General features: G+C 36.7%; 1 protein-coding gene across 1 annotated transcript in view; it reads right to left on the bottom strand.

Moving 5' to 3' along the window:
* tmem145 (transmembrane protein 145) overlaps positions 1-13,847 on the bottom strand; it is a 63,391-nt gene that overhangs the window by 14,827 nt on the left and 34,717 nt on the right. Inside the window, exons 6-7 of the mRNA XM_015053365.1 lie at positions 2,158-2,242; positions 1,628-1,699 (exon numbers count right to left, since the gene is read on the bottom strand). Coding sequence (XP_014908851.1) covers positions 1,628-1,699; positions 2,158-2,242 — 157 coding nt within the window. The remainder of the gene's footprint in view (positions 1-1,627; positions 1,700-2,157; positions 2,243-13,847) is intronic.

The raw sequence follows: 13,847 nt of genomic DNA, 5'->3' as shown, positions 1-13,847 counted from the left end.
GCCTTTAGACCTATTTCTTAAGCTATTTTATTTGCTAAACCCTGCACATTTATTGACACTCATGGAAGCGCCATAGTCCATAATCTCACAGTGGCAATTTCAGAAAAATCACCATTCCAACATCTGTCAGCATCCCTTCTGATAATATTTTGTACATCTTTTTGGCAACAGAGCAGAACTTGGTCATCTAAATTTTCCAAGACTGGAGGATACAGGGATTGTGATCTTGGACCATTTTTCTTTGTAAATTTAGCTAGAACAGGACTTTCCCAACTTTAAGGCTTCTGGCCTGCAAAGTAATAATTGTAGAGGAGAGTGCAGCAAAAAATTCAATACTCGCTATATGTCATTTAGCTAATTGTGAGTAAAAATATCTAATTCTCTCCATACACTTATAGGATAAATATGCTTTGCCAATATCTAATATGTACAACATGTCTAATATCTACACATTGTTAAAGGGCTAAGCTTCGTTAGCCAGGTGTCGTATGTCCAGTGGGTATTTACTAAACATGTGCAAAAGATCTTTAGGCAGAAGCCTTACAATTAAGATTAATAAGTGAAATAGGCATTGAGATATGTTCATCAAATTTTGTTCAGCAGAGTAACTGACTATTTATCAGTTGTGTTTGTTTCACGTTAATGTTTTGTTTCTGCACTCTTATTGTGGATCTTTGCTGTGTGTCTACTCTAGTGCCATACATTGTGTATGCTGTCTTAACATCAAATGTCTTAGGTGGAGGCAGATGGAAAATAGGGTTACAGTTTGGCATATTTACAAAGACCCACTACTTTGTGATTTGACTTATATTTTTTCTAAATTTCAGAATAATTTAATAAAATGTAAAGACACATATAGAGCAATACATTCAATAAATACAAGAAAAAAAACAAACATTCATGTGCTTGCTGACTTTTCTGTGATATTTACTAGTTTTCTTGTTGTCACTGAAACTCTCATTAAAACAAGTCAAACTAATTCAGTGTTGCCTTCATTTTTAAATAATATATTAAAGCAGACAAAAAGTGATGTGTCTGGTTAGTTTCTGAACAGAAAAGGCACAGGACTCTAAAAAGTACAATGTAATTTAGGTCTAATTTAGTTAGGTGATACCACTAAATTAGACAAAGTAAGATAATATGACCACATGGGAAAACTTGAACTGATAATAGACTGGGACTGTGCCTGTTTTATTAAGCTACAATTTTCATTTTTACTCAAGTTCTCAGTTACTTCAGGGTTTTCCATCTTAAATTTTCAAAGAAAACATATTTCAGAGAGCTTAAGACCTTTGTTGGCGCCAATATTTAACTTCTCATCTTTATGCAAAAAAAAAAGGAACCTCTATTCCCGGCCTAATGTCACTCTTGTTTCTCTAAGACATGAGCTCCATCGTGATAAATGCTGAATCCTTAGAGAAGAATCTGCCTAATTTGACCTTTACTTTTCAGGAGGAACACAGGAATCTACTTCTTTCCCATCAAGAAAACATGCAGGGTTTTTTTGTTTTTTTTAAATAGAGCCAAGGCAAAGTCCATTTAATGATTACAGAGAGCTCCAGGAGTCAAAGTGAGTTGCCCTAAAGGGGAGAGAGTGATTATACTAAGTAGAAAAGGTAGTACTTACATGCAAAGTAGCAAGAGAGGAGGAACACTAACGTGAAGATGACCAGGAACGTGATGTCAGTCTCCAAAATTCCTGAGAACAAAAGTTGAATGAGTTAGCAGAAATATATGAAGAAGTTTGTGATTGGAGTAAAATAATTTAAAAGCAAAAACATAAGCAAGAGAGAAGTAAGTACAAGAGTTAAGGAAAGATTCACAAAATCTAAACACATAAAAACAGAGCGAACAGGAAAAAAAAACAAGAAAAAGAAGAAATTGAGTTAATGAATAAAGTAAGTTTGGGAGAAAATAGAGTATGAGTGGACAAAGGCCTTGGGGATGTAGGAATAATTCATTTAGAGGATACATGGGCATCACATTCTCTTCATCCCTCCCTCTCAGTTCATCCATCATCATTAACTCATTCAGCCGTCCCTTCATTATTGCAATTTGTTCAGAGCAGTGTGCTTTATTGGCCGTGCTAAGTGGTGTTAGCTTGTGCCATTGGCGATCCATTCCATAATCCCTTTCGTTCTGTCTAATCATTCTCACCGAACTCATCTGCAGAAAAATGCTGCGTCCAGAAAGACTGGCCATTGGTCAGCTTCATCTCGTACTCCAGCTGCAAGCCGTCGCCCTGAGACAGAGGAGCGAAAGAGAGGAGGTTTTATTAAAAATATATATCCTCTTGCAATGTTACAGGCCATACGATCATTGTACAAAAGATGATTAATGCTTTGTGCTTTAGTGGACAGTTCTGCAGGTTATGCTGGCAGCACTAGGTAATGACTTTTAGATTTATATTTTAACAGTCTGAGGGCACTTAGCTGTGTCGCTATAATACTGAATATCAACATTTATTACAAATACTGTAGGAAAAAAAAGTGTGCTTCACTGTTAAGCACTAAAGACCTCAATGTGCTGAATCAGACAAGCTAAAAATCCTTAAAAAAATGAGTTCACTGAAAAAAGTATTCAGCTAATAAAATCAAAAGCACAGATGCCACTATGATTTGTATATGCACTGATCAGTTGTCAAATAAAACCTAATGACTGGTACAGTAAATAGCATGGTTTTGTTTTACTAGGACCAATCAGTATAGAATATGTAGCTTGGAGACTGGATAATACCTTTTAGCTATTTTGGCTATGGGAGTTAATGTGATGGCAAAGATGTTACAATAAAACACAAGTCGTGGCATTTGCCAGTTTCCATTTTGAAACCATGCCACAGTTTTAAAAAGAATCAAAGCCACTGTTCAAATGAGGGTTTCATCTCATTCCTCATTCCTTCGGCTCGTACTGGAGACTTTTGCAGCTCAGTGTAAAGACAGAGTCAGCTTCTCCAAATCTGACATCTTGTTTCCAAATTGGAAAAGGGTGGACAGATCCCTACAGGCCAGCGGAAAGTCTCTACCCATCCGAAGATGTGAAGTATCGTCGTGTGTCATTCATGAATGACGGTAAGAAGGAGGAGGAGACGGACAGAAGGCTTGAAGTGGAACTGCTGCTCCGCTGCATCAAATTCTGAAATGGCTCTGACACCTGATCAGACATCATCCTTAAAGCCCTGCACAAACTACGCAAATGTCAAACTCACACAGGATCTGAACTAGTCGCACCATGCAAGCTCAATATGACAGGAACTCCTTTTGCACTGTTCCACTGATCATGCCCGATTGCATGACTGAGTTACTGAAGAAATACAAGAAACAAGAGGCTACAGACGATGGTCTAGTCCATGGACAGAAGTTACAGGTGTTGATACGCTTTTTTATTGTAGTTGGATAAGGGGAAGAAAAAAAAAGGAAAGGATGAAAGAAGCAGCACTTGTGGCTGGGAATCAGTGACATCAGTCACAGCACAGTATTTCCAGAACACGTCTGACACTGCTTGGGTCATCCTTGGTTGGGAAAGTGCTTTAGATGTGGTCACCGCATCTGTCACACTAAGCAACACTAAGCAACAACAGACAATTATATATATATATATATATATATATATATATATATATATAAAAGATTTTGTCTTAAAAATAATATTGCCACAGTGTAAACCCACCTTTGGAGGTTTTCAAAGTCTGTCCCACTGTGAGGAGGAATGACCCAGATGTAGCCCACACAGTGAAACACATTGAAAGTTGGTTCCTCAGTATTTCAAGTGTTGCTGACGTCTTCACCTCACTGCTTTGAAGAGACTACAGGTAGACCACAACTCACATTAGGGTTTTTATTTCCCTTCTGACAAGTGCATCCTTTGCGGTTGCTCCAGTGTCTCCAGGAAGAAAGATCACTGGGTTTCCACCGAGACCCGTTACATTCACAACCCAATTTAAGATGAATGCAGTGCAATGAATGGGTGGATATTCCTTTGATTTCAACAAAAGCTGCACAGTATTGATAAACTTTGTGCTTACAAAAATGCACACTGCAGTCTGGCTGTTTACTCTCTGCTCAGTTTTATATTTATAGAAATTTGTCCTCAGACACAACAATCTCAGCCACGTTTTCTGCAAAAATTACCTTTGGAGCAAAAGCACTGTCTCCACAGTATGTGTTGCCAATAAGTGGCCAAATGTTTATTGACCTGTTTAACAGGAATAAGTATTTTTTGTTGTTTTTTTCTTCTTCTAGAAAACAATCAGTTTTGTCATTATTGTGCGAGATTTCCAGTAATTGGTGTTGCAGATGGAACGCCATCATCTTTATACGCTCTTCCTGTTTTGATGGCTGTTACTCAAAAATTGTGTTTCATAACTACTTCTCTGCTTTCAAAAACAATGGAAAGGTTGACTTACTTAGGCTTTATACTTTTAAGGTTTTAGGTTTTCTGACTTTGAAATATAATATATGCTTTTTAATACCACCATACCCTAAAACAGTTTTTATTTTATTTATTTATTTTTCTTTTGTTAAAGGTTATCATCAGAACCTCATACTGGAGTATGTTTACGCAGCATTCAAATAAATATATCTGCAGATCAAAAACTGCAGCTCTCTAAAGAAAAAAAAAACTTTGAAACCATAGATCCCCTCTCAGAGGAAAGGCAGCAAATTTAGTCCAAAAAAATACTATAAACACAACCCTAATGACCAGCAGGACACTACAGAACACAGCAAGGCATCTTATTTTTATGCATCACTGATCTGTTTGGAAATAAGATATGTTTTTTTATACAAATGTTGAATGATTAAATATTCTAAACACTTTTTGCTTCAAAATATCTTTTAAAAAATCCCCACACCAATAGCTTTTGCATCCACAAAAACCTCCAGTTTATCAATAAACTGCTTATTTCTAATGGAAAAATAAACTTCTGTTGCTGGAATTTCCCACTGTTATCCATATCAGATTACTATGTAAGGGAAAAAACATAAATGTATATATTTCTTCCAAATTTAGTGAATGTTTTCTGTTGCAGAACATTGTTGTAGTTTATTTTGAAACTGGTACATGTAAAAAAGAAAATAAATAAATAAATAAAAATTTCTTGGTCACCACACTTTAAAAGAACAGCCTTCTTCCAATACTTCCTGCTACATGAAGGCAAGAAAGAAAAAACATCCAGATCTCCCTTAAGGAGGATAAGGTTGTTGATTTATCTGCTCAGTTATGTAGTCAGGGAGTCTCCTAGCATGCCTGGAAACACCATGAGATCTCCAAGGAAGAGAAAGAAGTTAGTACACAAACAACAAAATGGTTTGTAGGATGTTGTCAATGTGAACATGGCCCAGATGAGGAGAAACGGATAAGACTGGCTTCCTTTTAGCAACCGTTTCTTGTTTTTAACCTGTCACATTGTAAAAATGATTATTTTTAAAGTCCACTGTTAGACTTATGTGCCAGTGTCAGATTTCTACACTGAAATATAACTATATAAAAGCAAGAAAACTAATTTCTAAATATGCACAAAAAAAAAGAAAAAAAATGAGGAGAAAATAAGACATTAGTCAAAGTAAAATGCTGCTGGAACAGAGTTATTTTTGACAGTAACACGAAGAAATAACATCAAACTGAATTAAAGCTGGAAGTTGGGAGAAAAAAGAGCGATGGGGAGCAAAGAACAAGAGAAAGGGCACAGAGATGGGATGACAATCAGAGCAAAGAGAGCTCATTTCACACACACAAGTTCAAAGCTGATGGAGTTCGCGCTTGTTGCAATGGAGCGAAGGAACAGAGGGAGGGAGGGGAAGAAAAAAAAAGACTTTGATTTCATTTGGCAGACTGAGACTCCATTTCACTCCCTCTATCAAAAAGGGCAAGAAGCATGGAGCGCACGCTGCCACAAAATCAATACAGACATAAAGAGCAAGGAGACAGAGATAAAGAAAGTGATAGATGTGGAGAAAGTTTAAAATAAAAGTGGAGCAGGAGGGTGAGTAAATGCAACCAGAAGATGGAAGTATGGGAGATGGAATGATGTGGAAAGAGGTGACATTTCTCCACAGGAGCCCACTCTGCGGGATGGACAGAGCCACAGGATGTGTTTGAAGCCGACGGTTGGCTTCAGGAATAAAAAGGCACCTGATTGACTGTACTGATATCAGCTGCAGAAGGCTTGTCATATATAAATCTGTAGGGCTTTACCTCCTGCGTTGCATGATAAGTGCACTTAAAAAGGAGTTTTGAGAAGCTTTTGATATTGTTGCTTTACAACATTACAGCCCTGAGGAGCTAAGTTTGCACAGCAGTGAACACTTGACAGCTAAACAGAGCTTGGCTATGCTAAAGTGTTATTCCCCTATGAAAAAAGGAAACATCATGTTTCAAAATAGACTAACTTCAAGCAGCTATACGTCGTCGTACTTGTATCCACGACAAGAATTTACAGAAGGAATGCTAATTCAAAAGTTAAAGGAATTCTAGCTATTTGTTACAAACATACCTAAGTCAATATCTGCTGTCAAATTGTTCAAATATCAAAAATCTTTCTGTCTATTCAAGACTTTAAATGGTTTATATGGATTTTTAAAAAAATATTTCATCTCCAACTGTAAATTGCAGTTTATGGACGTTTTTTCTTTGTAAAGAAGAGATTCTTTAATGACTCCACTAAATCAACAGATGGGTAACTTTTTTCAAGTATAGCAAAATGTATATATAAATGTATGTTTCTATATAATTGTGATGTTGGTGGTCTTGTTTTGATTTGAAAAAAAAAAAAACAGGGCAAAAGAAGAAGGCAGTCTAATATTCAACAGCTTTTTCTTCAGATGTAGTTCTAAACGTACAGCACAACTCCAAACTAAAGCAACTTTTCATATCATTATGACATAAAGACAGAAGATGTATTGACATTTATTTTGCCGCAACTAAAACGAGTTCAGCAGTATTTAATTCTCCCTATCATGCAGTCGTATAGACAAAAGGTTTTCCCCCGGATTTGAGCACCTGGCGGCAGGAAACTGCTCGTTCCCCTGCCAGGAAAGGATTAGGTGAGGGCAGAAACTGGTGCAGGTGATAATGCCTGCCTCAATGTTGTCGGCACTCTCACTCTTCCTGAAACTGTCTGGGGTTAGGGCTTTGTGAAGGCCCCTGAAGGGCTTCAACAACAAGTTCAGATAAACAGAGGAAAAATCCCCTGAGAAAAAGAGAACTGTGTAAGACAACCATGGCAGAGTTACATGCTGCAGAAATTGAACTTTATATTTAACAGAACATTTGGGATTAGGCATGGGGTGGCAAAGTACCCCGAGGTTTTAACAGTTGATGTGTAAAAACTGCTACATTTATCCACAAATTTCTTCTTACATTTTAACTTCTTTTAATAAGACACCAGAGAATAACACACTATTATATTATTAAAAATAGCACACCTTAATCTGGGGCAATTGTATTATATACAATAATAATATTATTGCTAATGCATTACACAGTCAAAATGACTGACAAATAATTTAAATCAATATCTAAGCAGCCATTCCATCATGACTCTGTGACTTATTTCTAAAATATGACAGACAAGCCATTAAAAACTACCTGCAGATTAATTGTCCATCTTCTTTTGCCACATGAATATTTAATCATACAAATATTTGTTGTTGTTGTTTTGTTTCAGAATCCAGAGTTAAAGCTCTTCTTTCAGTACTCATATGAAGCAACACAGTCAACAAATCAAGAAGTGTCTTCATTTCCTGAACGCTTGAATAAATCTCCCAGAAGGCTTGTAATGGTGTCAGCTACTCCTGTTATTATTTCTTATTTATTACACTCCTGAACGAAGCATTTCAAGTCCAAACTGGCTCCCCATCTGGCACAGAGGAACGATCCACTCCTATATGACAGAGTTGGAAGTCTCTGTGTGAGATATAGCCTGCAATTGTGCTGCAGCAGCTGTGGTGGCTTTTTATGACAATCTCTCTTCTATAAAGACGAGTGAATTAGCCAAGTTGGCAGCTGTAAAATTATGGACATATTTTTTCCTAAATATGAAAAAATTAGCAGCTGTTCTGGTTTCATGTCCTCTTTTTGGTTCCCTTGAATAATGTAGATCAGCTGATGGCAATAGCAGGACTTCAAACGTTTTTTTTCATTGGATTTCTGTTTGAAAGACCAGAAGGTTGGGCATTCTGGAACATCTGAGTGGCAAATAAAATGGGTCTAATTGATTTTTACTCCCAACAATTAATTCTTTAAAACTGTTTAACAAAAAAGGGTCCTTATTCATTTTTTAACTATACCACAGCAGAAAGAATTTGCAAGTTTAAATAGGAAAAAATTGTAATTGGTGCTTTCAGGAATGTTATTCTATCAGGGTTATGTATTTTCCCTGGTGAATAAATCATTTAACACTTGATAAAAGAAGTGTCTGAACATGCATTTATTTAAAAAAAAAGGTTCATTGGATGCTTTTAACAAAAGAAAGAAAAAGAATGAAGAATGAAGCTATTTGTCACATTACAATTCAAATCCAAAACTTTTGTTGTTATTGAAGTAAAACCAAAAATACCAATTATATATTGTAATTATTTTCCATGTATTTAGCATTCTATTAAGAAGCCATCCATCATCCAACATCCTACATGGAATCAAGTGGAAAGAACTGAAAATGTTTGCAGAAGATCAGCCTTAAGTTACAGTTTCATGCAAGTAAGAAAACTGAGGATAAACCGACCTTCTCCGCTCTTCATGCCCTTGCAGGTTGGTTGATATGGATTAAAACCCATTACTCTAAGATGGGAAGCACATGAAAGTAGAGCTAGATAACAATAAAATAAAACTTGGAAGTGAAAAAAAAAATGTTAGTGTTGAGAAAAATGCATCAGATGGTAAAGAAATGAGACGGGTAAGACAGGGACATCCAGAGGAGAAGCACAATTAGGCACATGCTGATAGGGAGGGGGAAAAAAAGAGAAGCTGAGGTAAACAGACATGAAATGGTGCGGAGTGTGTCACATCTTGGTGGCGGAGAGATGAAAGGGAGCGGGACATTGCCAGAGATTGTGAGCGACAGCAGGAGAGAAGATGAAGACGTGTGAAGGCCGAACGGAAGCGAGAAGGCAAACGGCGCGAGATGAGGGGTGGAAATTGGCCACGGGACGCAGCGTGCATATGTCCATGGGAGCCGAGATGAGCTTTTATACTCAAATCCAGCAGCATTAGGCAGCGTGTCTTTCAGCACACACTGGAATGACACTAAACCGCACTCTGTAGGAAGCATCCATTCTAATCATTCCTCTTCTCTGCCAGCATGTTCAAAAACAACCTTCCAAAAAAATAATTCAAGGGCATGAGTCCTCACACTCTATTACACGAGCAATCTGGTGCATGACACCAGTGCAACAATAAGACAGCAGAAGACGCACTGTTATATGGGCAGAAATGTCACTTTTAACTTCATAAGACCACAAAAACATAAATAGACAGAACCCAACAACAACAGCAGCATAAAAACACAAACCTACTCTGTCTTTCACTGAAAGCTTTCTGGACAATGAAGAATGTATCATCACCTGAGCTAATAATTTCCAGAAAAACTACACAAAACCCAAGGTACAGATGCACATCAGCAAACACTTTTACTACCATTTTGCCTTTTCCCTGCACAATATTAGCTCAGATAAAAAAAACAAAAAAAAAAACAAAACAAAGATCCACAGTTCTTCCAGAAGCTAATCAATAGTCCACAGAGGAGTCATCAGGGGCCGTGCTCAGCAGTTTAGCCACTGTTGCACATTAAGATTCTCTGGACTCTGCTGCAGGAAGTGATGTGCTTTATAGGAGAGTCAAGTAACACAGATAAACAATCTGTTGTAAAATCAGTTGTAACATGTTAGGAGAGAAAATGATTCCTTTTTGGTACTGAGCAAAAACCTTGGGTCATTTCTCATTTTGCTTCTAGAGGACATTGTAGAATATCCTGCAATATTTTGCATCTTCAAGATTTCTGAAGGTTGTTCAACATTTTGCTTTGGTTTGAGCTGGTCTTTCACTCAGCTAGTCAATGACCTGAACATTTTATGATTAAATTGCTTCTTTCTTAAGCCACACATCTCCCAGACATTAAAAGCATGTTATGAAAAACAATTTTTCCCCCCATTTCTCTAATTGAATCTGGAAACATTTCCAACAGAATTAGTTTTACACACAGACAGTTCGGTGTAGGATGAACAAGGTTGCTCCTAAAGTGTAATAAGCTGAAAATATGGCATTTCATGTTGTCCTTCAGGGTTCTACTTTAGGACCAGTCATGTTTTTGATAAACATACTTTAACATCTTCCTGCAATTAGATGGATGACATCCACTGAAACTGTTTCTTTAAGACCTACGCAGTGCATGAATTATCAGCTCTGCTGAACTGTTTGTTAGATATTACTATTTGTTAGTAATTGGCCCTTAGATAATGGCTAAGGAGTAATTATATTCAGCTGAACTTTGAAAAGTCATGATCTCTAATAACGTCTTATGACAACCTAACTTTACAAAACTAGTCAAGAAATCGGGTGCATGGATTCAGCTGTCAGCTGTAGTCTGTGAAATTCAGATCTCTTCTTTCTCAATGGAATCTCTCCATACGATCGACCGAAGAGGACTTTCTGTCTGTCTGTCTGTCTGTCTGTCTGGGACAGGCGACACATGACCCTCTACATCTCCACAGTGGTTACCAGTTACTTTGAGGGTTCACTTTAAAATCTTGGTGTTAACCTTTAGAACTATGCATTGTCAAGCTCCTCATTTCATCTTGAGCCTGCAAAAGTCTGGCACGTCAACTCGAATCCTGAGGTGTGCTAACCTGAGGCTGTCGTTAATTCCTCGGATCTGTTTTAAAGCCTGCTGATATTGTTTCTTTCAGCAGTCGTACTCCTGCTGTGGAACACACGTCCCTTGTTTTTTATGTTTTATTGTCAATTTTAATTGCTTGAGTCCTTCAAAATACAGATGAAACCTGATGATTCTCACATTAAGGCTGTGTAATATTGAAAACATGTAAATCAGTGTGAATATTATTACTATACAATATTTGGCTATGTTAAATAGCATTCTCAGTAGTATAGACCCACTTAATAAGTATGAATATTATTGAAAAGTTAATTTATTTCCATAACTCAATTCCCAAAATAAAATATTACATACAGGCTGATTTTACTGGTAATATTTGACTAAAACAAAACCTTTTAATACGGAAATATGGGCTTAATGAAAATTATATTCAATGCCTGTTTAAAGGTTAATTTCAAAAGGTACTTTTAATCTGACAATCCACACTGGAATTAATATTTTAATTTATTGAACATGACACATCTGACAAAGAGCAACAGTTCCCAAGATACGAGAGGTGGCAGAGCTTGTTAGAAATGTTAGAATGACAGATCATTCTAGCTCTAATTCTATTTATCCTTTTTATAAATGATTACAAAATGTTAACTTTCTTCTGTATGCTCCTGATGCTACCTTTTATACTATTGCAGCCTCAATTAATCAGGCTCTTGTGGAGCTTCAGACTGTTTTCCATCACCTTCAAACTTTCCTCAACAATCTAAAGTTGCTCATGAGTCAAAAGAAGATGAATGACTATCTCAAAAGCTCTTTCTCAAAATTTAGTGCACAAAATACATTTGGACATCAGACAGAAAAAAATAATAATAAAATGTAAGCTTAAAAGATTTTTGGGCATATGGATTGATGACAGTCTTTTTCACCTCATGTGGAACATCTGTTGAAAAAGCTCAAAGCTGACCTTGGCTTTTTATATCGACACAAATCCTGCCTGAAGCCAGATGTGAGGAAAATAGCTTGCGCAAACAACTTCCTGAATGCGTTGGCCTATGGAGACATTATCTTCATGAAAGCAGCTTTCTCGATTCTCCACTGTCTGGATACAATATTTCACAGCGCTTTACATTTTACCATGAACGCCACCTTCAGAACGCAGCACTGTGAACTTTACGCACGGCTGTCATGACCTTCACTAAAACAAAGGAGACAAAGACACTGACATGTAACATTTACAAGGCTGTCTTGAACAAGTTACCCTTATATTCGCTTTGTCTAATCATGTCTGCAGTTAGGAGTCAACACAATACCCGCTCATCACATCAGCTTCTCTTCAAAGTGGACCAAATAAGCCCAGAAGTTTCTCTTGCACTGCACCATGGTGCTACCCTCAAGAAAACTTCAACAATCTATTCGAATTCACACATTTTAAACTGTTTTTAAAACAGTTGAAATAAAGATTGAAATTACAATCTTAAATCCTTTTTGAATTATTTTATGAGTTTTTAATCATAATATAATTAAGTAAGAACGTCCCCTAGGATTTTATTTAGCTTACACTTGAGTGATTTTATGATGTTTTAATTGTCTGTACCTTTTAAGTATTGTTTGGTACACTGTACACAAATGTGTGCCTTTTAGCAAGGTCTCCCTGGAAAACAGAGACTTTATCTGAAATGAATTCCTGGTAAAATAAGGGTTAAATGAAATGCAATATAATCATCTGGTTGACATCATTTTTCATTTAGTACTGCTCTTGTGTATATTCCCCAATTTTATGCAGGAACTCCAAGATATATTGCAATGGTCAGGTATGAGAACTGGACAGAAATTGAAAAATAATTCAACAAAAGTTGCAAAAAACAAAGACCTTCAGAAAGCCAAATGAACTATTGATCAAGCACTAAAATGTTACAAGAAACTCGGACTCCTTAGAGCCCAAGCAAAAAGAAATATCACATTGATTCTCATTCCTGATGTTTGTTTTTAGTGGCTGAGAAGATGGTCAAGCTCATCTAGAGCAGTAGGTAAAACGTATAACAAAAATGAAAAAAAAAAAAAAAAAAGGGGGTTAATTGTAACTGCCATCAAACATTTTCCCATAGCATCTCAACTTTATATTTTCCTGATATTTTGCAGTTTGAACCAGGTACTGACAACCCCTCTGTGTCACTCTTACTTTCTCCTACATACATTTCAGTGCAGATTTCTTTCTGGACAATAGTGCTGCTATCTTGTCCTCCCCTACCTGATGATACTTGGTTCTGATTAGAGTTTTTACCTACATATCAAGGAGGAATTCTTATACTTTTACATCTTTTCATTTTACATTTTCCTCCTTCTCCCTTCTCTACTTCCTCAGTCTGAGAAAATAAACATTTTCCTCAGTTGGTGGGGTACATTTTGTTATACAGGCCTTTACATAACAGCTATTTGACTTGACACAGCCATTACAGTAACTGCATTTTAGTGGAAATGTGACTTTGCCTCCAACCTTTTTTGTGAAATTTATTTCTCCTAACATGGCTCACCACCCAGTCCATAAAATATGAGAAATGAAGTAGAAATAATGTTAAAAGCAGAAAAACCTTTCTGCATAAAATCATATGGCACAGCCACATAGGTTAATCTCACCTTATTCCTTATAAAGTTTACTCTGTCCAACACTGTTTAACCATATAGCATCATCAATAAATGGTGCAGCTCTCTGCATTTCGTGTTGCTGTTTCCTATAAGTAGCTCAGGTTCTGGCCTCATAGTGAAATTAGGCTAATTCACCATTTTAAATGTGTTCTTTTGTAACTGGATGAACCTGTGAATTTAACTGATTTGTAACCAGTCAATAGTATCAAAATTCTTAAGCAGAAATGTACTACTGTAAGCCATATTTAATTGAGCTATGGCTGCCCATGAACAGAACACCAGTTTCTAAAAGCATGCATCTGTCAGAGTTAGAAATTTAGATAGCCACTAAAAGCCATGGAGTTCCACTTCCTGGACTGCTTTTGGTCAGTTTAGATTAACTTCA

This window comes from Poecilia latipinna, unplaced genomic scaffold (genome assembly GCF_001443285.1).
Source record: "Poecilia latipinna isolate Pla-1442-1.1 unplaced genomic scaffold, P_latipinna-1.0 Scaffold54, whole genome shotgun sequence".
Lineage (NCBI taxonomy): Eukaryota > Metazoa > Chordata > Actinopteri > Cyprinodontiformes > Poeciliidae > Poecilia > Poecilia latipinna.
The sequence above is the reverse complement of the archived record's forward strand: the minus strand, read 5'-3'. Positions and strand labels throughout refer to the sequence as shown.